This window comes from Leptosomus discolor, chromosome 6 (assembly GCF_034619465.1).
Source record: "Leptosomus discolor isolate bLepDis1 chromosome 6, bLepDis1.hap2, whole genome shotgun sequence".
Classification (NCBI taxonomy): domain Eukaryota; kingdom Metazoa; phylum Chordata; class Aves; order Leptosomiformes; family Leptosomidae; genus Leptosomus; species Leptosomus discolor.
The window spans coordinates 44,920,841-44,944,347 of NC_141396.1; the positions used below are offsets into that span (position 1 = coordinate 44,920,841).

At 41.7% G+C, this 23,507-nt stretch overlaps 1 protein-coding gene across 2 annotated transcripts in view; it reads right to left on the minus strand.

Annotated features, from left to right (window-relative positions):
* Positions 1–21,179, minus strand: part of CUBN (cubilin) — a 148,813-nt gene extending 127,634 nt beyond the window's left edge. The window contains exons 1-17 of one of the 2 annotated variants that reach the window (XM_086466409.1): positions 21,061–21,179; positions 20,762–20,891; positions 20,301–20,393; positions 19,272–19,310; positions 18,363–18,464; positions 17,348–17,451; positions 13,985–14,111; positions 12,405–12,573; positions 11,142–11,273; positions 9,019–9,114; positions 8,346–8,467; positions 7,098–7,284; positions 5,285–5,403; positions 3,760–3,994; positions 2,267–2,448; positions 1,332–1,494; positions 948–1,138 (exon numbers count right to left, since the gene is read on the minus strand). In XM_086466409.1, coding sequence (XP_086322535.1) covers positions 948–1,138; positions 1,332–1,494; positions 2,267–2,448; positions 3,760–3,994; positions 5,285–5,403; positions 7,098–7,284; positions 8,346–8,467; positions 9,019–9,114; positions 11,142–11,273; positions 12,405–12,573; positions 13,985–14,111; positions 17,348–17,451; positions 18,363–18,464; positions 19,272–19,310; positions 20,301–20,393; positions 20,762–20,891; positions 21,061–21,179 — 2,310 coding nt within the window. Of the gene's footprint in view, positions 1–947; positions 1,139–1,331; positions 1,495–2,266; positions 2,449–3,759; positions 3,995–5,284; positions 5,404–7,097; positions 7,285–8,345; positions 8,468–9,018; positions 9,115–11,141; positions 11,274–12,404; positions 12,574–13,984; positions 14,112–17,347; positions 17,452–18,362; positions 18,465–19,271; positions 19,311–20,300; positions 20,394–20,761; positions 20,892–21,060 lie in introns of those variants that run through there. The other variant, XM_086466410.1, reaches the window with a different exon arrangement.
* Between the last annotated feature and the right edge of the window lie 2,328 nt (positions 21,180–23,507).

A 23,507-nucleotide genomic window follows, 5' to 3' on the forward strand; every position in this document is an offset into this window, starting at 1 on the left:
CTGAGCCAGGCCCACATCCAGCCCGACCTTGGCCCACCCCCATCCCCAGGGAGGTGCCTGCTTCCGGGGCTGCCATGCTCCCTGGCAGTGGGACTGCCCCGACTGCGAAGCCCTGCTCTGCCTCTCCAGGGAGCCCCCGTGGCCTCCACAGCACCATGCCAAACCTCAACTGTGGCCAGTTAAAGCATGCAGACCTGGAGCTGGACAAAGCTGGGTTCAGGGATAACAAAGCAAATAAAGAAATGGTACACAGCATACTTAAAAGGCACCACATAGTAAATTTGGATGTAGCAGGAAGCTTCAGACCAATGAAGGAGCTGGGTGTAAAAGCACTTTAGTAAACATAAAAATAACCTCAAGTGGATCCTAGATGGCATCAACATTATATTGTAGTAGTATTATTACATTTTCCATATAGAAGCATTCTAAACATACTACTATTTTTTCTATGGTTAGATTTAGACAATAACAATTCTTGAAACAGATTTGAGATTTCAATTATACTAACAATAAACTCCTGGCTTTACATATGCATATATGTACATATATAAATGTATTTATGGTGTGCTTCCTTTTGTCCCAGAACAAGATTTTCAGTATAATACCATGACTCCAGAAAATGCTGCAGAATGGCTGTAGCATTATTCTTATTTTTCTTACATTTAGTATGCATTTACCAAAGGTCCAAACTCCAGCTTAATCATGTACAGCCAATTAAGAATTAGTGTTAAGCTAGACAGATTTTCTTGTTATCTTATCTTTGCTTCATTCCAAACACACAGTTCTGCTCTTTTAGCCCCTGTGACTTTTGGACCATAGTATATTGGTATACTTAGTCCTTTGATTAACACCTGTTTCTGCAGTGGCCCTTGGGACAGAAATTACATGGCATGATTTCGTACACGTATGTAATCAACCTTTCATATCAACTGCTTAAAAGAAGTCACCTCAATATAATTTGATGAGCAACCAGCGTGACTCTCCAGCTCCATGTGGGTGAAGTTGAGGTATATTTTTTCATCCTCTGGCTGTCTGATAATGTAGATACATTGTCGATTGCTGATATAAGGGTTAGGCCAAAAAGGGGATGTGATAACCCCTTCACTATCCATGTAGTTTCCTCCACAACTTGGATCTGCTATATTAAGAAAAAACATATTAGCTGACATACTCACAAATGTCATAACTCTTTCAGTTTAGGCTGCCTCTGTTCAATGACTGCAAAGCAAAGAGGCTTTCTGTACTAATAAATAGCAAGTGTTAATTACATCCATTCTTATGCTGTTTACTATAACTTGGGAATGTAACCTTTAATGATGAATTTTGCTTACCAGGAGACGTTGTATAGATGATGTGGAAGCCTTTATCAGTAACTAAATCATCAGAGTGAAAGTGAATCCATGCATACGGACCAGTGGTTTGGAGTGGGGGTGGAGATCCAGTGCTACAGTATTTACCAAGGACAGGGTCTTGTGGAAGACCACCATCTCGAATCTAGACAGAATGATTGATCAGGATTATTAGATGTGTCAGCTGTGAACAGTACCACCACTCTTAAAGCTATTTTGTGGGTCTGAGGAGATGTTGTAGATGGTAGGTGGAGGAAAAGCTCATAGGAAGCTTCCTCCAAACACACAGAAACCAAGAAACAGACCCACCAGCATAGCTGTGATGGTACTCCTAGGAGAGTCATCAAGGGTTTTGTGAAAGGGAAAGAAAGCATCAGGAGACCTCCTGTTGAACCATTTTCCTGAAATAGTGTTCTGCATCACACAGTTTTGAAGAATATCTTCTCATTTCCATGACTGGGTATTGGCAAATTCTGTAAGCATTATTTTCCACTTCAGAAAAACCCTAAGCTCACAAGTTATGGCCTGTACTATAATATGAATATATTAATCTTAGATCCCTTTCCCTAATAGTTTTCCTTAGGCTGATCAATTCTCTGTGAGTTGACATTCAACAAGGATTTTGAAGACTGAACTTTGCAAGAAAGTGAAAGCTTCCCACCAGGTATTTGGCCTGAATCCCATCCTCTTTATTCACAAGACTTCCACTGACTTCAGTGGAATGGGATATCATCCTCTATTATGCTGCCAGTACTTGAGTGTGCACTGACGGCTGGAATAAGAAAGCACAAGTGAGCTTTTCAAACTAGGATTTAATTTTCAAACAGTCTCCCTCAGCATGTACTAAAAAGTTTTGAACTATCTTGTTTTGCAATAACAATCATAAAATGTTGTCATATTTCACAATTAAGCTTTACCTCTAAATGGTCATAACTGCAATTTTCATGGTGTTCTAGGCTTAGTGTGCCAAAAGCAAATGTGATGAGGCGGCCAGGACTGGTTGAGATGGTCCAGAAACAGTCTCTGTTTACAGGATAGTTACCAGGGTATCCTGGAGAGCTTATCGAGCCGTAAGTACCCATCAGCTCACCACCACATTCTAACAGAAAATGAACATGGAAGAACAGTCTTTAGCACTACATGTCAGGTCAGAAGACTAATTCTCCTGTAGCGTCAAAACTAGGTACCACTTCAGGATCCAGAATAAATTAAAAAACAAAGAGCAAGCCAAACAGACCAACAAGTAACTTTGTTTGAATTTTACAAGTAATTTTGTATTCAATTATAAAAGCAGAACTCCAAATATTTCCTGATTTGCAAAGTAAAAAAAAAGATTCTTTCCCAGTTATGATGGAACTATCTTTAGGAGAATGAGCACTGGTTTAGATTGGATTAACAAACTTAATCTGAGTTTCTGGACTTTGTAAATAGTCTCCATGCACAAGACAATTTTAAAAAACACGTTAATTACAGGGAAGGCTGCTTTATATAACTGTAATAAAAAACCCCATCCTTCTTGGCATTGGGAGTGGTAGGGTTAACTTCTGTATTATATCTAAGGAATAGCTAGTTTAGTCACATCTACACCTCTGTCCCTGTTTACCCTTCCCCCACCCCCAAAAAAAAATCTGTTTTCACTTTTCAGTATCCAGATTCATCAATTAGTAATTATCTATCTAATAATGTCTATTGAAAGAAAAAAACAAACCACCACACCAAAAATCTCATTAAAAGCATTTCAATAAATATTTCTAGGTATAAAGGAATCATTTTCCCCCTGAATTTTCTAGACTTTTTATATTCTATGGATCTTTCAAGACACAATCCAATGCAGAATTTGCTTCTAGGCAATACACACAACACTGAAGTAAGCTTGATGTTGCACAAGACAATTTGGGGTTTATCTCTAGAAATGCACTACCAGGCATCCTGGAAGAATCCCACAAGTAGCATTACCAAGAATTCAGGCAGAAACATACAGCAAATCATACCAAAGTTCTCACAGATAATTTAAAATCAAATTCCCAACAATCTATCTTTTTTGGAAAGCATGGTTCAACCTCTTGAGCCTCTTGTAAATTGTCAGTGGCAAAAAAGGGTAACTTTCCTGCTCAAAGTACTGGATAGTTTGGTGAGAAAAAGATAACTAACCAGAACAGCATCCCCAGGAACACGTGCTTTTTGAGGGACTCCTCACAGGACATATAAAGCAGCCTTCAAAAACAGTTATTCATGCAGAGGTCTAGAGTTGGAGTTTAAACACTTTTAAATTACATATAGAACACATTTCAGCCTCACTCCCTAGTAAAATGCTGTCCTACAGCTCCTAATGTTTCCTAATCCAAGGAAATGTCATTTATTTTTCTCTGAAGCCACGAAGATGCTAAATTACATGATGTTTCAAACTTACCAGGATCCCGAGATTCCCACCGAACAGCAAAACCTCCAGCCGTAATGATGTGGTTTGAGAAGAACCAAAAATACAGGGAGTTGTGGGAACTGAAAAGCTCTGCAGGAGGTGAGGAGCCACAGTATTTTCCCAGCATATGCATTGAAGCTGAAGGCCCATCATGGATTTGAAGAAAGTCAGAGTTACAGTCGTTACTCGACTCCAGTTGGAAGAATGGGAAAACAATACGCAGGATCTAACAGGAGGTGGCAAAATAAGAAATCTTTTTTTTCCATCTGCTGAGACAATGTTTATGCAGTAACTCTGCATAGAGCAGATGTATTTGTTCATGCAAATGTAACAATCCACAAGCTTTAGAGCCATTATGCCATTTCCTGAAAAGTTCCAGGACAGAAGAAGATACTACAGAATCTTAAGGGTCAAAGGAAAAGAGAGAAGATAGGAAAGAATTCGGACAGGGAAGTTAGCTTATAGAAATGCTTTTTTCCAGACAATAAATGAGACCATTTGCTTGCATCTGTTATATATGTGAAATACATGCACCTATATATTTCAAGTCATGTGAAAGGCTTAAAATACAGCATAAAATACTTTATTCCAGGTTTCCCATGGCAGTTCTCATCAGATAAACCATATTTCTGATCCTTGCTATGGTTGAAAGTATTGTCATGGGAGTTAGAAAAAGTGATCTTTTTGCACATATAAAGTCGATATCTCCTAAGACCACTCTACGTAGTGACATACACAGCTTTATGTTCAAATTCCTCGCTGATCTGCTTTAATATAGCTTTGCTGAAGACAGTAGTGGCTCTCAGGCCTAAAGCTGAGGTTGTCACATACATGTATATATATATATATACACAATGCCGTAAAAACCACTAGTAACACTGGTTTATAAAACTATGTCATTCACTCCATGAAATGTCAAAAATAGATCAAATATTTAGATCCCAAGTAAGAAGTCCCATGCTTCATACTTCAAGTGTGAAGTAACATATTTTGTAGTTTATAGACAACACAAGAAAAATAGTTACAGATCAGAATATACATTTGAGTGCAACATTTAAAAATTAATCCTTAAAAAATTCAAATGCTGTTATTACACAAAGCTGTTGACAATACGAATTCAGCATTCCACATTTCTAGAGCTCAGAAATCACAAACATGAAGCTGTTCTGGGGTCACCTAGCTCATGAACCAACCACGACACTTATCAGAGCAGAGCTTCTCATGCAGCTATTCACAAACCACATGCTAAAGCAATATAAAACAGGCACCTTCTCTAGCTGGTGGTAGGGGAATAAATTCTAACTCTCAGCTGCATAGGAAAAACCTTGCAAATCCAGGTAAATTCTTAGGCTAAGGAGCCTGAAGGCTTGTAAGGATCTGAAATTTATTCTTTTTGAAACACTATTTATTCTGGATCACAATATTGGAATATGTGGCATGAAGATGGTCACATTTGATTTGATGAGCTGAGGGGTCCTGCAGAGTGAGGGTTTCTTTAAACCGAACTCTATTTTACCTTGTTGGGATTAGTTTGAATAACCCAAGCGCAGCTGACCCCATTGTTGTACTGCTGGCTGTTTGGGTTGTTCGGGTAACTGAAAGTCCCATTGGACCCTGAGAGATATCCTCCACAAACTGCAGAAAGAAAGAGAAAGTTAAATGGATTAATTTGTGCTGTCACTATACAGACTTAAACAAAACCTAACTGGTTTGCATGGGTTTGGCTTCCTAAACATTTAAAACATGGATGAAAGATATTTCTATAAAAGATTCTTCAGGATTTCCTCTAAAATGGAATGACATCACAAAAAATGAGCAAAATTGCTCCCTGAGAGAAAAGTAGTTCCTTGAATAAGAACAAGGATTTTCAGCTGGAATATGTGGATACTGCCAAAAGATGTTGATTCTGTCTCAGGAAAACATCCATAAACCAGTTTGTTTCCGGAAGACTACCTCCAGATTAAATCTTTAAATTTTTCACCTACAACGAAATAACATTTTGAAGCTAAGAAGATATGAAATTGTCTCAGTAGTGGTGCATCACAGAAGTTATCCTTCAGATGTTTTATTGTCCCATTTATTCTTTTTGGTCAGATTTCTGGGCCTGATAATACCTTTCATGATATAACGTGGTCTCTTCTTTCACCAAGTCATTCAATGAATGGGAGCCGTGAACTGGAAACAGCTATAGAAAAATATGTCCATAAAGCACCCAAAATACAGTGCACATATAGCTACAGTGTACAACAAGCAGCTGTAGTTTAACATTGAACTGATGCTAAAGAAATACTCAATTCTGAAACCAAGTATTTTATTTCAAGGAGTGGTAGAAAAAATAATTTTGTTTGATGTGTCCATCTAAAACATTTCACCATTTCTCAACCAGATTCAGAATTACCATGTCATAAAATGTATTATTTTTCCCTTGATTAGGAGCTAAACCAAAAGTTGATGTATTATTTCGTACTGAATAAAACCAGGTTTTCTCTCCCTTCTATTATGAATGGTTAAAAATAAATATTTTTCCACATGTGCTTGATAAAACATTACTGTTTAGATATTTAAGGAAAATAGGTGAAGTAGCTGAAAAGAAGTAGCTCTAAAATAGAGCAGATTTCACGGGGGCTCAGTGAAAGTTTTACATTCTGTATTCCATGAAAAGTTAATCTGCTTTCTTCACAGCAACCTGCAATAAATGAGCCATCTGACAGATGGTTGCCACAGGGACGCTCACTGGAATGCTATCCTGATCTTCTTTAATTAAAATTAATGGCAAAAAAAAATCCCAAATAAACAGAAAAACTGTTATTAAGAAGAAATGTTAAAGGCAGGACCTTGCAGTCACTCTATAAAAAGAGAGTCCCCCATTATCATGGATAACATTTCTCTCATTAAATTTCTGTTTGAAAACCTTTTCTGGCTTTTCATCTTGACTAAAAACACCAGGACCTCTCAGCTTCGCAACAAATGAAATAGTATGCAGAAGACACACATTAATATATTCTCTTGTATTCTGATTCAGCGTATCAGACCACTTTCTCAGGAAAAGCGATCAGATTTCAGGATGTCTGGCATCTATTCAAGGCCAGTGGGCCTGCAGATCAACTTAATTGTTATGCTTCTGCTGCTGAAGAAAGAAGCTATAAACAAAATTCATAAAAAATCCTGACTTTAAGAGACTTTGGACTGGGACCTGTAACCCACCGAGAAGAGGGCTGTTTTTTTCCATCATATCTTGTTTCTTATTCACATATTAATCACATACACCAAGCACCTATTTGCTGAAGCCCAGTGGCACATTTCTCCCAGGAAGGAGGTCCTGACCACACCTTGCTGGGCAGTCTGGCACTGTGGTCCTGTCCAGGCACTGGTGCACTCGCAGGAGTAGCCGTTGACCTCATCAGTGCAGCTCCCCCCATTCTGGCACGGGTTGCTAATGCATTCGTCAATGTTCTCTGTACAGTTAGGGCCTGTCCAGCCCACATTACACAGGCAGAAATATCCAGAGATCATTGCCTACAGGTACAAGCAAACGCAATAAACTTAATGAGCATGGATACCTAAAGGAATCAATGTAGTCAGCAGAAAGACTCTTATTTACACTTATTTTACATGGAGATAGCAAAGCAAAGAAATAAAACCTTTGGAATTTAATGATCTTAATGGTCACTGGTGAATACCAAAATAAACCTAAAGCCTAAGCAGATTATCTCACTCTTTGCATTTTCTATTAAGTTATTTCTTTGCAGAGCTCTTTCAAATTACTTTCTAAGAAGTCAAAATCTGTATTCATTTAGCTCCAAAATCATCATTGTAAATATCCTCCACAACAGAATTACCAAAATCCCTAGGTCTGCAGTGTGGACTTTCCTGAGCACAGCATACCTCACTGAGGAAGCCAAAAGGCCTTCACATGGTACATGTGGATAAACTAAATGGTCACTGTGCATGAATGAGTTCACACCAATCAATCAGTAAAGGTCCAAAACACTTGGCTACCAGCAGGCATACAACCAACTCCCATGAAGCACCCTTTCCTTACCCATATAAACAGCCTGCTGACTCCAGGGGAGTTCCAACCCCCCTGCCATAGGCAAGGACACCTTCCACCAGACCACGTTGTTCACGGTAGCTAACTGACTGGCTGCTCATACATAACTAACTGTACTGGATAGTAACAGTCTGAAGGTCAGCAGAGGCACAGGTTTTGTTATCATGGGCAATTCCTCCACGATCCAGGAGGATAAATTACTTCCCTCTCCCATCAGGGACAGTCACTCATCAGTTCTCCCCCACCAGCACCAGCATCCCATTGCTAGCCTGGGGTACCAGCTGCAGCCTCTCAGGTTATTAGTGCCAAGATTCCTGCCTCTACTTCAAACATAAAGAAATGGCTTGTGTGCCCCCGAACACACTTTGTGTTCCTCAGGTATATCTGTTGATCTCCCACTCCCTGCTGACATTCCCTCATTACCTCTGGTATGCCTGCACTCAGCTTTCAGCCTCACCAGTCTCCCTATTGTTACTGGGTATAACTACATAACATTGTCACTGACTGCAAGGAACCCAGCACTTACCAAGCACTGCCCATTTGCACAAGGATTTTGCAGCTGACAGATATCAGTGAGAGGAGAGCACCCGTTCGGCCCATAGCCACTTCCAGAGTACCCCGATGTGCAGGAACAAAACGGCATTGGCCCTTAGGAGATGAGACAAGATACAGAAAGTCATCCAGCCCTTGTTACAATGACAATACCTATGACAGTAAAGGTCCTTGGCGTTTTGAAGCAAAGCCTTTATATAATTCTAACCTATTTGATCTTTTGACACCTTCCCTGGCCAGTGTCCACTTTGCCCATAGAAAGATCCTTAGTGTTGCTTTGCTATGGGTACCTGAGAGTCCAAGGTCACCTTTGTGGGAAGCAGTGGGAGTAGTCAAAGGGTGGTTATGGAAAGGAGAAGAACAGTAAAAGCAGCTGAAATTGGAAAAACCATATCAAAGAGAAATGGTGAAAATTATGAAATCTGCTCTTTGGTGGATCCTAAATCTATTTCTGTCAGCGTCTGTGGAAAGGCCTGCTGGCTTTAGCTAACCTGCCTGTGAACTCCTTTGGGTGAGGCAAAACTGACTGTGGAGAAGGGGCTGCAATCTAAATACGTTTCTACTAAGTTGATTCAGCCTAACCAAACACTCCTTGAGATTAACACTAGTATCACTTACTTAAGAGAGTCCTTAAGAGAGTATCGTACCTGGAGCTGCAGTACAAGTAGCCAGAGGATGGCACCCTCCATTATTTATTGAGCAGATATCAACCTGAGTACATGTTTGTCCATCTCCCTCATAACCTGTTCAGAGGTAAATCTCAGTTAGACTGTAACAAACTATGTTCTGAGAATCGATAGCAATCTAGTCATCTGGTGATAAAAAGACAAATTTATGGTGTAAAAATCAGTTTTCAGCAGTTAAAAAGTTGAGATAGCTGCTGAAGTAAAACCTGGCAAATTTATTGTGGTTCCTACATTGCAGGGATGGATTCTGATTGTAAATAAATCCTCCCATGATTTTAGAAAAAAAAAGTATTAGTGCTAGCCAAATATGGGTGAGGCCATAGAAGCTCAGCGCTCTCAGCCACTGTGTGCTGCCCTCCCTACACATCCAGATGCAGCCAGCCCCAACCACCTGCAGGCTTCCTGCTGCACACCAGAACTGCCCTTGGATCTCAAACACAACATCCATCTCATCTCAGGAGGCTCAGCAGGACCAAAGCACTTGTCCTGGTTTGGGCTAAACCAGAACTAACTCTCTTTTAGTGCTTTAACTTTTCAGTTAAGTCTCCACTAACTAACAGCATTTTCTGAAACAGCAGCACGTTTTTCCAGACAGTGACTGCTTCTAGCAGTGATAAGGCCTCATATTTATAGTTCATACCAAGGAATGGTATGCAGAGAGGCCCTTGCTTATACTTGTTCTTCTAGCAACCAAGGTCACTGCTAAATCTTGTACTCCGTGTTGGGGTGCTGGGAGTGAAAAGGATCACAAGCACCTAAAAGGTTGCATGTGCAGGGTGGAGCGAACCAGACAGATGACCCAAACCTGACCAACAGAGTATTCCATCCCCTATACGTCATATTCAGTATAAAGCTGAGAGATCACGAGGGTCTTTCTCTCTTCTTCGATGGCCGACATCTGAGGAGGACTCTCTCTGTTCTTCTGTCGTCGATCCTGACCTGTGCATCCCTGAATCAGGTGCCTGAGTCCAGCTCCTACATCCCATCCCTGTCTGCTGCTGAGTCCAGCCTGGGACTGCCCCAGTGCCAGCCCTGCAGTGTCAGTAGTGACGTATCATCATCAGGGTCTGGGGAGCTGGGTTTGATATTGGTTTTGGATTTATTTGTATGTATCTGTACATATTGTATATATTTCATTATTTCCTTATTCTTAGCTTTTCTTTTATTGTTATTGTTTCATTAAAGCTGTTCTAGTTTTCTTTTCCAAACCATAAAGTCTCTCTCCCTTGTTCTCTCTTCCTTTCCCTTTTGGGAGGGGAGAGGGGTTAATAGAGAGTGTCTGTCATTTGTTAGTGGCTGGCCCAGCCTCAACCCGTGACAGCACTGCAGCATGACTCTGCATGGCCAAAGCTGAGGTCCACTGCACCCCGTCAGAACTTGTCTAAGGCCGTGCATGGTGTCTGTGGCCAGCATGGTGATAGCCCTTCAGTGCTCAGTAACTGAGAGCCTTTACTACCTGCAGTCTGTTGCCATTTCAATAGCAATTGAAAGGTCAATTAGAAACACTTTTTCCTGCTAGTATTTCTAGTACTGATAGTATGCATTTCATAAAGTATTTTATATCATAAACCCCAAATTATAAAGGTCACCACTTGCACTGCTTGACCTGTACTGCAATGGAAAATACTGCCGCCTTAGAGAGCATTCAGAGTGGCAATTATCAAAGCTTTTAAGACAGACAATACAGCTGGTTTATGGCACACAGGATGCTCATGCAATTAATACAGGCAATGAAATTACTATCATAATGTCCCAATTCTTGTTTCTTGTAAAGGATCTTATAAAGGAAGTACTTCATCAGATCATGGATCTAACACTGAGAATGGCTACCTAGTGCAAAAGAAACACATTTCTGAGGATAATCGTTAGAGACATGCTCTACCAAATGTTCATTAATAGCTGAAGCAGTTTGAATATACCTGGACTCTGCATTCTATATGACAGTATGGCTTTATGTATGTGATACTTTATCTAAAACCAATATTCAGCTTCTTATGTCTACCATATGACAGGCTCAAATGTGTTGAATCTTCATCTTTTAAGCCTTTCCATAGTTTTACCAACAAAAAAATAATCCATTTTACCTGGTGGACAGAGCCCACAGTGGAATGATCCCATTGTGTTGACACATCGAACCATTGGCGCTGTTGAGCAGCCTCCATTATTATTTTCACATTCATCAATGTCTTGGCAACTGTAGCCATTTCCTTGCCAGCCTAAAAAGAAGCACAGGAAAGACCTTTAAAATAGAAAAGGCCTGGTGTTTTCATTTTCTTCTTCAACCAGATCTTTTCACAGCAGAAGAATATGATTTTTGAATTTCATTTCTATCTTTGTTTAGCCCATACAAGGGGCTAAACTATAGCAGTGATTCTATCAACCAATGACCCCTCCCCAGTTGAGAAAAGGAATCGGGAAAAGCAGAGTAGACCCAAAGGTTGAAGCAAGGAAGATTTAATGGAATAGCAAAACAAATAAAGCATATAAATTTATACTCAGCCTAGAAAGTCTGGCCAACACAGTCCATAGGAGCAGGAAAGAGGAAGAACCCCACAGGAACTCTCCTTCCTTAGCAAACCTTCCCCTTTTATAATGACCATGACATGATGGGATGGGCTACACCTGTAGCTCACTCAGGTCAGCTGCTCTGGCTGACTCCAAACTGCTAACAGTCTACCAGGGCTGGCCCGTGATTCTATCCAAACCAGGACAATTTCACTAACACAAGAGAAGACCTGTCGCCCTCATAACTGACAAAAATTAATACCAGTCTGCAAAACAGGTTACAAACACAACAGGGTGGAGATGTGTGTGCAAGAACATTTTATTTTATTTTAACTGTATTCTGGATATCCCACAATCAAACATACTTTAACCTAAAGAGGAGGCAGTTCTGGTCTAGTACATACATGCACAAATGCAGCAAAGCTTTATCATAACTCTGGTTAAACACTTCAAATACTCCTCCTATAAATGCCACCTACCCAACTTAGGAAGAGGAATCATAGGTTATATGGCTTGGGGGCTTAGATTTTTATATTGCCTTAGGGCAGTGAGCATAAGGATGTGAAAGTATCTTGGACCTACTATATGAAGGTACCTATGGACATGAGGGTACATCAGGACTATTTATATGCTCAGTTTAGGATGGGATAAATCAGGCTTTAGACTCCACTGCCTGTGTTACCTAGATAAGACATAACCTGCAGTCATTTATTCTCTAGAATACAGACCAAAGCATTTCATGGAGTTATTCTCACCTGGACCCTGTGTCTGTGCTTATGCCATAGAGGCAGTACTACCTACTGCCATCCCCTCCCATCTGAGAGCATGGAAGGACATGTTACCTGTGGGGCAGGGACCACACGAGTAGGAGCCTGGTGTGTTGTAGCACTGCACAAGCGGATTCTGTGAACACGGACGGTTAGGGAGGCTGCATTCATCTATATCAGCACTGCAGGCAGGGCTGCCAGGAGGGGACATCCAGCCAGGGTCACAGATACAGCGGTACTTAGGCTGCCACAGCAAACATCACATTACATATTTCAGACAGTTAGAACAGTCAAGAAAAGGGCAGGATAAGTTCATTTTATAAAATTACTTTTAAACTATAGCAAAAAAGCTTTCAGAGTGCTACATGGTTTGCACATTTTGTTTTATAAGTTGCTTTGGTAGTTATCTCAGTCTATTTCTTCATTTGAATTTACCGATTTAGATTACGGAAGTAACAACAGGCTCATTCATTAGACTCATAAAAGAAACCTGTAATTTACCCCAAAGCTCCCAGAGAAAATGAGCTGCAATTATGAGCTGTACATAAACATAATTAAAAGTCATCAACTTGCTTCGTAACCAGGGTAAACAGATCAGTGTGAGCAACCTGAAATCAGCTTGTCTGTTTTCTTTTAAGCAAACTGTGCAGTAATCTGTGCAATATGCAGCGCTGACATCAAATTGTAAATATACATTTTCTTTGATGAAAAGTTTTCTCCCTAGTAAACTTTACTAACAGCCAGATTTCAGCATTTATCTAGCTTTGGTCCAATTAAAGCTAATGGGAGCTTTATTGTTGACTGTCACAGGAGCAGACACTGTTAACACTGAACCCTTTTGAAAAGCTTTCTCCACAAAAAGTGGGCAGAAAACAAACGATGACTTGTGAAAACTTTTACAAATTGAGTAACGAAATTATTTTATAGCATAGCATGAAAAATATGTGGTGTGTCTGGAATGGTGCAAGGGTGTACAGGAGCATTAAGGAGTACAGGCTTGTCAGGGTAGTTTTGGAGGGCTGCTCTGAGTGGAAAGAACCAAAGGTGGCATGTTCCATAAGTGCCTTTGGAGTAAACACTGTGTACCCAGATTCTTTCCCAAAGAGAATGAGCTGGCTTGCTCCAGAAGACCATTCAAGTGTATGCTAGCGCCCGCCCAATGCAGCTGCTTGAAGAACTTGGGCCTGGAGTCAGAGACCAAGTCCAACAAGCCACCCAGCTGCTATGCATCCCTGGCAGCTCTCAGGCCACTGACAATGTTCCACAGGTATGCCTTTTCCCAGGAAAACAAGATTCATGATGTTTGTCCTTCTTAATCATTTAAACAATAAAATATTCTAGCAACCTAGAACTCCCCAAAATAATGAACAGTAAGAATATTATGCTTCAAGTAAGACTTTGACTTATTTAAAGAATATTCCCAAGCTCCCTACGGATGTAGCAGTAGATCTGATACTGTGACAAGCACCTCTAAGAAGACACAAGGCATTTTCAATTCTGTACTTGGGATGACAGGGAGATTAGGTTATGTTGTACAGTGGCATTTCTTGCTGTTTTTCAGTAGCAGTGTGTGCTATACAGTTTTACGGTGCTCAGCATTATTTGTTGCTTATTCATGCTGTGCCATATAACAAGACTTAGATGTCGTTCCTCACCTTGTTGGGCTGATCCCTGTCTGCATCTATGCAGATGCCATGCCCACAGAGTGTCTCGGATCCTCCCTGGCAGTCATCAAACTTCGAGGCACAGTGAGGCCCATAGGTTTCTGGAGTACAGGAGCAGCTAATGGTGAAAGCAGACAGAAAAATCAAAACGTTGTCTTTATATAGCTGTTAAAGATCACATTGCCATAGTAAGAGATCATTCCCCACTCTTATTTGTCTGTTGTGCCTTATGAAATCCACCCGTTTAGCTACACTGAGAATCCCATTAACAATCATGCACAAAGGCAAGGCTGCTCAGCAGAGACTCAAGAATCACACGGGACTTGTGCATATCTGTGACTGACTAACCCTATGGGAGAATCCACAACCTTCTGTTATGTTCATAAGGGCAAATCCAGAAAAAAAAAGAAACGTCTAACATGAGACTTCAGTAGAGTATGAGCCTGGAAATCCCCACTTCAGTCAGAGAGCACCTAAACCTTGTGTTTCAGTTTATGACTCTCATATGATGCCAGGCACCTAAACCTTACCTCTAGCAATAGGCAGAAATGCTGTGTCTGGCCTGTCCCAGGCACCTTCACAGCTCAAGACGTGGTAGCTGCTGTCTCAGCAGCAGCCACCCAGCTTTCAGGTGAGTGTGGTGGGCAGGAACGTGGCAGCCTCCTGGCTGATGGGGCGGGAAGAACAAAGTAGTGGGCTGAAGGGAGGCATTCTACAGGAGGGATCTGGCTTATGGGCTGCCAGCTGCATCACATTGTTTATAGGGCACACCTTAGTCACAGCACTGTACGTAGGTGGTGGAACTGAAATTGGGAACTTCTAAGCCATCAGGTAACATTTCCGTTTTTTCTGACCCTTTATTTCCACATGGACCAAAGCTGAGGCTCTGAAATACAACTGAAAGGGGCCTAAACCTACAGAAAGCCTCCTATCGATTCACAAGATTTTCTTTAAGAGACACTTATTTGCATGCAAGTTATATGCTGCGATGTCTGCTCCTCACAGGGACATATAGCAGGTACACACACCTGTTGAATTTCTTTTAAGCTGGCTAATTAAAACCACTCTGTAAAACCATTTTTCTGCAGAATTTGAATCAGTTTTCCAGTGCAGCTAATCTGGACCTTGGAGCAACTTATGCTACCAGGGAGTCACATGCTCAGTTGAAATAGCAGTGTGATAAGCCAATTGCAGGTAACTAACTGCTGCACCCAGGACGAACAACCTGGATGAACTTCGGCTTAAAAAAAACATGATGGCTTAATGCTTAACTGCTGTGTGTAGTACTGTAAGACAGCATGTTCACTATTGTAAGAGAGGGCAGATAGACCAGCAGCATCTCACCAGTGCATTAGCTCAACATGGGCAAGCACAGAGGCAACAGGTCAGGGAACCAGATCACCTCTGTGTGTTCAAAGTACATTCAGAGCTTCATGTTCAACTCCAAAGGACACAGCAAGGCACTCTGGCTCCAAAGGAGGAGGACAACAGCACTGTCTCCTGCCTAGTCTGGCAAAGATTAATCTGCTACCCACCTGAAGTTGCTCAGAGAACAGCTTCAAGAAGTAGGTCACACTGCAAGGAGCTTCAGCCAAATTGCGATGCACTGCTGCTCAGCAGTGCCCCGCTTCTCTCCATGCTGACAGCATGTCATGATGAGGCCCCTGTTATTTTGGTTCTGACATAAAAGTCTGATAGACCTGGGGACTCTCACAGCCTTTCATCCAATCAATGCAATGTCCCATTGAGGTCCTGATTCAGGAAGGCATTTCCTGAACAGCTGCTCTCTTTCCTCGTACAGACAGACAGTATGTGAAGGGAGACTGCGAAGACAGCACAATGGGGTTGGGGAAAGGACTCAATGCCTCAATGCCCTCAATAGTCCTGAAGGCATAGTGCAAAAGCAGTAACATTAAGATTTAGATGACTTATGAAGAAGTCTTAGTTCATTTCAGGAAGCACTGTTTCGGCAAGTACCAAGGAAGGCAAGAATTACATTGGGGAAGAAACTCACAGGAATCATGACTGTACTAACACAACACCACCCACTTGCGAGAAAGGCAGAGGGTTTGCCCTCTCAAAACTTAGTCACACACCTGTGCACCACATCTCTGAACACAGTAAGAAACAAAAAGTAAAGGCAGGCTGCTTTGTGTGTCATTTCCTTGACAAATGTCCGTGTTGGGGACAGCTGTAGGCAAGCTAGAAACATCCTTTAAAATCAAAGAAAAGCTGACGGGAAGCATCACGTACCAGTGACACCTCTGTATCTGTGTTAACGCTGAAGTGCGAGGAGCACTGCAGGAAAACTTCCCTTGTGTAAGGTTCTTCCAAGCACTGACAAAGCACTATTAAGCCAGTGTCACACCAAGCAAATATTTGTGGCGGCTAAGATCTTCATGCTGAAGCAGGAGACAAAATGCATTGCAGAAAGCCGTGGCATGATCTCCAGCCTGCCTGTTCCCATTGCACAGGCACAGCTTTGTATTACATCTGAAAGTTATTTATTTACCAGATTATTTGACATTTTGGAAAATAAGACACAGAACGTTCAGGCTGGCTTGGCCTGTAAACAAGAGTGTGTTTCCTAAGGAGCTGGGCACAGCCAGAGGAGGATATGCTCCAGGGACCTCATGTCTATGGGGTTCCGAGCACAGGCAGCCCAGGCACCCTGCTGGCCAGCTATCTGCAGACAGCAGTTCTCCTCCCTTTCTGCCTGGCAGCACTGTGCATTGCTTGCTCTGCTGCAGCCTTAGCCCTGCCTGTATTTCTGGAGAGGATCAAGGCATTTCTCAGTTCTGCAATGTGCTGGGAATGTCAGTGATTAAGGGTGCCCATAAATTCAGAAGGTTTCCAATAACTCAAAGCCTTTGCTGGGCCAAAGCTGTCCTCCTCCTTCATCTCCTCACTCCATTTGGTCTCAAGGGGTAGGTGATAATGGAGAGCTGATAATGTGGCTGTGCTAGGTGGGCACATTGGCAAGTGCTGGTTACGGAGCAGCATGCTGCATCTCACCACCCCACCTACATCCCATGGTGCAGTAAATGTCCATTAAAGCATCTGCACCTACAACAAAGGGCTGGGTCACTGGAGCTAGTCTCCAATTTGCAGCCTTCTGCCCCAGTGTGGCTGCGTGATAAATCCAGTTCTTGCTGCTCTTGCGTCAAAGCAGGCAATGGCTCTCAAGGGCCTTCTGTGTCTTAAGGATTTCATATTCTCTCAGACTGCAAGGGATTATATTGCATAGACAATAAACAGACTTGTTCCTAGAACTTGTGCTGCAGGTGTGATACAGGGTACAAAAACAGCAGAGTATTTTACATTGGATTTTTGTGTCTAGTTTTGAAAAGTTACCTGTAGCTGCCTGGTGTGTTCACACAAGTGGCTCTATTCTGGCAGCCTAATGCTGTTCCAGCATAAATCTGGCATTCATTAACATCCACTGAACACAGGAGGCCCTAAGATGAAATGGAAAACCAGTTTATTTTCCAAATAACTGAGAAATGAAGTAAACCATGGACCCAATGTTTAATACAGTTTCCAAAGATATACAAACCATGGGCTGCTATCAACACAGATTCCCTTATGAAACATTATAACAAAACTATTTTTCAGCTGTGTTTCTGTGACCCTGGTTATCAGTCAGATGGGGGATAAAATATTTCAGATGTTTGTAGAAAGCATATGGACAGCATAGTACTGTCATCCCCCTACTTTCAAACTTGCTAGCAAAAGGCTCAGAAAACTTTCTTTCAAACTGTTTCTATCAGGAGATGCTGTTTTATTAATACTGAAACACAGCAATTTGGAATAGCTTTCAAGTTAAAGACCTTTTCAGAAGAAGATATATTTTTTCCATCTCTAGTGCGTGTAACAGCATCATTAAAGCCTTTACTGGTAAAATGTTTGTATTTAAAAAACTCAGAATGGAATTGATTACTTACACCCCCACTTGTTGTATTTGTTTAAGCTTGAATAAATATCCTTCCCTTCCCCCATTCTCTCTCTGCCCTTGCATAAGAGTAACAGCACAGCATGCCGTTCAGTTCACTGCTCAGCAAAAACCAAAGGCTAATTCTCTGCTGTGGGAACTGCCAAGCATCACTGACTTCATGGGCCGATGCCCACATATAACGGTGCAGGGTCTGGCCAACCATTTGGGCTTTGTTTGGTATATATTGGTATTGTTGAGAAGCAAATGTGTCGCCCTTCAATCAAACTATGAGCGCGATAATGTTGCTTTACTGTTCAGTATATCTCACTCTGTCCTAAGTAACCTTAAAATGCCACGTTTCATCACAATTACAGAGCCAGGTGTATCCTTACGGTTAAAATACATGCTCTATATTCAGAGAAGCTAAAGACTCACCTGCCAGTTGCTGGGACAGAGGCAAAAGAAACCATCCAGCAAGTTTACACAGGTCCCTGCGTTTTCACAGGGGTTGCTACTGCAGGCTTTCCTCTGGATAGCCTGAAACCCAGGCAAAGAGCAGAGAATTAGGTTCCTGCTTATTCGGTGTTTCAATAGCATTTATTTTCAAGACAAACTCCCCCCCCTCCCCCCTCCTCCCCTCCTCTTTTTTTTTTTTTAATTATTTCTTGAGCGTTATTCCCTGCCCCCTCCTTTTTTTTTCCAGCAAGGTTGATGTGTAACAGTTTTGAGCTCTTTCACTTATCCCTGTGCAAAATAATGACTAATATGACTGGTCTTACATGGGGTGGCTGGCTGCAAGCACTAGGATGAGAAAAGCCCTGTAAGAGCTAAACATTAATAGAGACTGTTCTTTGGCAACAGACAGTGAGTCTGGGGGGGGGGGTTATCTTGTCTTCTTGATTCCATGGGTGTCTCATCTAACAACCGCTTTTGCTGGCAGCTGTAGCTGTGGCTTGTCACAAGCTCAGTGGAGAAGCAGGTGACAGCTGAAAACCAGCTATTGCTACTGCAATATAAAATCCAGTTTGAATTCTCCAGTCTTCATCTTGACAGAGCAGTGAAGGAACAGTTTACTTCTCCTTGGTATCTAGTTGTTGTTCTTGAGTCTACAATTGTTTTTCCTTTAAGGAATGCAGGCTCCTACACAGTTTATATTTTGTAAGGCAGCATTTCACCTCCTCCACAAGCTTGGCTTATTTTTATCTCCTGCTACCAAAAAAACTTTTCCTGAGTAATGCATGAGAGGAAAGAAATCATTGGCTATTTAATCACTGTAATCTCACTTTATTTACTTGGGGCACGGTTTTTGGTTTTTGATCTCTAGTTTGCTTCCTATTTACTCACCTGCTCTAAGCTTTGAAGTTTGTTGTCAAGACTCACAATCTGCAAAAGAAATGCAAATTACATGATGCTTAGCATAAGAGTCACCACAGAGGTACGTGATGGATGCTGGTAGGCTAATAAGTATTTTCTTTTGAGAAAAGGTATGTGAAACCAGGTGACAATCAGATTCAAATCAGACCCCATTCACCAGGATTTTGGTGTTTTAGGCTGTTCAGAAAATAACACATTAAATACGTCCCAGATTGGCTCCAAAAAAAGCAAGGCTCAGTCTTGAGAAGGTGTGTTCAGGTGCTCAACATTGAGAATGTGAATATTCCAGCAGGACTGTTTGGGTACTCGCGTGCACACAGAGGACGGGGGTCTGAGGCAGTGCACCAAAAGCCAAGAGGTTCACCATACCTCGGTGGGATACAACCCCAAGCAGCAAGATGAAACTGGATTAGGGAATGTGATGGGTATGTATCAGCACAATTTCCCTGAAGGGAGGTCTCTTCGGCTATAAAATATGTTCCTGTAAGAAACTTGTGGCAACACTAACAAAAGACACTTTAATCAAGTCTGACAAAGATTTCAAAATCTTCTGTTGGAGAAAAATCTTTAGTAGGAGGAAAAAGACAAAACCACTCCACAGGCCTTTTCTTTCCATTTAAAACCCCTATAGCCCATTTCACCTATGGAATGGAACATCTGTGCAACAACTATAAGAACACATATAGTCCATCTCCTGAATTTAGTGGGATTTCACTTCATAAATATTAGAGGACATAGTCCATAGAGATGTTGACAGTGTATAAAAGAAGCATCCTGTAACTGAAAATTATGGGATTTACAGGAATACTTCCACTGTCTCCACAGTTACTGAATAAGTATCTCAACATTAAACATACACCCTGAGCTGATGTTAAATATGGACTCTGCCCCAGTTCCCTGGATTGGAGTCCAGAAATATTAAAATTAATCAGGTAACAATATTAATCTGAGGAACGGAAAACTGGGAACACTGGAGGATAACATGAGGGTATGGCTCACCTTGGAGGTCAGCAGAGCAACATGCTGGGACACATTCTGAGAGGCACCATTGGCTTTTTTAAGTTCTTGAATCTCTGCATTATTTTCTCTCACCTAAGTTTAAACAGCAGAGATAATGTGAAACAAGCTTAGCTTTTTCAAAGCTTACAAATGTAAACAAGTTTTGCTTTTTCAGAAGCTTAGGAAAGTTTCATTCTTGCTTAACTTTACTATCATAAAATCCACTTAAATACAGAGAGCTCTGTTACACACACAATTTAATCTTTTAATTATTTTCTGTAATGACATGATTACAAGTCTGCAATAGTTTACTTTCATAGTAGAGTGCTGACAGATAGATAATATAAAATAATCACACAGAACACATCAAACATTTGCTAAGAAAATTCTGAAGACAATTAAAAACTATTAATGTGCAAAACTGAAAAGGAAAACATATTAAGGAAAAGTAACTATATTACCTGACTAAAAAGTTCTGCAAGGTCGTCATCATTAATTTTTATTTTTCCCAGTGGTCCAGTTCTAAATTCAATATTTTTGCTGGAGCCAGCATGGAACACTAAATTACCCTGCTCTGAGGACAAACGAGGCCTGTTGTATTACGGAAAAAACAAAGAGATCATTTAGTTACACATATCTGTCAAAGAAGAATGTAAAAAAAAGAGCTGCAGTGAAGCCATTCTGTTCCCATTACTGGCACTCCATATGAACAAACTGGCACACCATATTAACAAATGCATTTGCAAGCAATGGTACTTACTGCTCATCGTAAATGGTTCTTTTCTGCCTCTCTTTTTCATAGTGGTTTGATTGACAGCTCAATCCAGTAAGTAATAATAATGCAACTACAAGCCCAGGAGCAGGAGCAGCCCAAAGCATTGCTCTCCTCCAGCTGTCCTGTGTTAGAAGTGAAACCTCCAGTGCTGAACTGTACTGTTGTGAGCACAGGTGCCCTTTGCTCTCATGCTGTTCACAAGGTGCCCATTCTGCTGTCTTGTCTTGCAAGGATGAACTTTATCTCATCATAGAATAGAATCACAGAAGGGTTTGGGTTGGAAAGGACCTTGAAGATCACCTAGTTCCAACCCCCTGCCATGGGCAGGGACACCTCCCACTAGACCAGATTGCTCCAAGCCCCATCCAACATGGCCTTGAACACTGCCAGGGAGGGGGCAGCCACAGCTGCTCTGCGTAACCTGTGCCAGTGCCTCACCACTCTCACAGCAAAGAATTTCTTCCTCATATCTAATCTAAATGTCCCCTCCTTCAGTTTGAAACCATTACCCCTCATCCTGTCACTACACTCCCTGATCAAGAGTCCCTCCCCACCTTTCCTGTAGGCCCCTTCAGGTACTGGAAGGCCACTAGAAGGTCTCCCTGGAGCCTTCTCTTCTCCAGGCTGAACAGCCCCAACTTTCCCAGCCTGTTCTCACAGAAGAGGTGCTCCAGCCCCCTGAGCATCTCGCACATCTTAAAGACTGACAGTATGCAAATCCTCTAGACATTAAATGCATTTTTCTCTTTTTGTCTTTTGGTTTCAGGAGCTCTGAAAGATCATTAATTGGAATCTGCTTGTATTTTATTATTATGTCTTCAACCTTCATACAGCTGAGCAACTCTGTCCTAGAGCACCTTGTAATCTGCAGCTGGCTACTGCGGGAACAGCTTGCTCTCCCTACATGCTGCGCCACACAGGAGAAGGAAAGATTATTTGGCAGCACTAAAGGACATCACCAAAAAAACCCCAAACCCCACATATAAAACCTACAGTGGCTGGCAAGGAATATTTATATTGAAAGAGAAGCTTCCAGCCAGTGATTTATTGGGCAGATGACACAAACAAGTTAGCAATACCAAACAGCATCCCATGGGTTACAACAGCAAAATCTTTAACCAAATATGGTTGCTCTGACTCAAGGATGACTCAGTCCCCAGATGCTGGGGAGACAATCGCACACCAAGGGGACTGCATTTTGTTTGGCATGTGTAGGCTGCGTTCATTGCACACATCAGGGCTCCCAAACTTAGGGCCAGCCATAGACAATGCGAAAGACTAAGCGAGCATTCAAAGGAGGTTCAAAAGTAATTAAAAAATGCAAATTGATGTGTTCTGAGAGGCAAAATTTGAATCTTGATCATATCTTCCTCTACCTTTCACAGAAGAACCTCGTGGCCTTCTCTAAAGGAAAGTCCCACTCAGATGCTTGTCGGTACTTGTCTCTGAGGCCCAGGCTGTTGCTGCTGGAGGCCATGACAGAGTCCACGTCCCACCTCCCCTTTGCTTTTTCCAGAGTCTACATATTCCCCTTGCACAAGACCTTGCTGTGTTTTCCTCTCCCTGCTTAGGGGAGCTTTGGGTATCTTTCCCTTCCTCACACTAGGAGCTACCTGCACCTCCAGGCCCATCACCATTTTTTTTTGTTTTCCTTTTGTTTAGTAGACAACTCATTCATGTTGCTCCCATTTCAAAACTCTACTGAAAAGAAAAGAGTAGCAAGAGTTGTCACTGCTCTAGCTCGAAGGTAACTATAGTCACCATTCACCCATCCTTTAAGCCCCAGACCTTCCTAGAGGCCATGGAACTCCTGCACTTCCTCACCCTGCCCAACCTTCCTTTCTGCTCCAGTTCGCACTTGTCACCTACAGGTGTCCCACAGACCTGTGGGACTGAATGAACTCTACAGCTTTCACAGACAGAAATGTTACGAGGTCAAAGCACTCTGGGAAGAAATTGGATGTGGCAATAACAAATATTTAACATCACCTCAGAAAGAGACAGAAGTGGACTGTGAAAATGAGTGTGAAGCCAGGACAGCTAATGTTTGTGGTTCTGCCAGAACAGAAGGACATGAGGAGGAATCCCCATGTGTTGTCCTTTACCATCATCGAGGATAGCATTTACATGAAAATATAGCATTGTGTCCTCACTTGTTGAAAACTATCACTGCTCCATTCAATCCAATCGAGTTACAGTATTTTACACCAACTAAGGATCTGTCCTTGCACATCTTGTTATTTCATATTCTGCTCTTTGCTCTGAAACCTCTGTTCACAAATAGGGGAGCACAGATAAATTATCAATGTCTCTGTCTATTCAACAGGTCACTTTCTGCCTCTGGGTATCCTGGTACTGTCCATTAAACTAGTGTTCACTGACATGCTTCATGTCAGTTTCAACGTCTGTCTGGGGTTTTTTGCTCTTTTGTT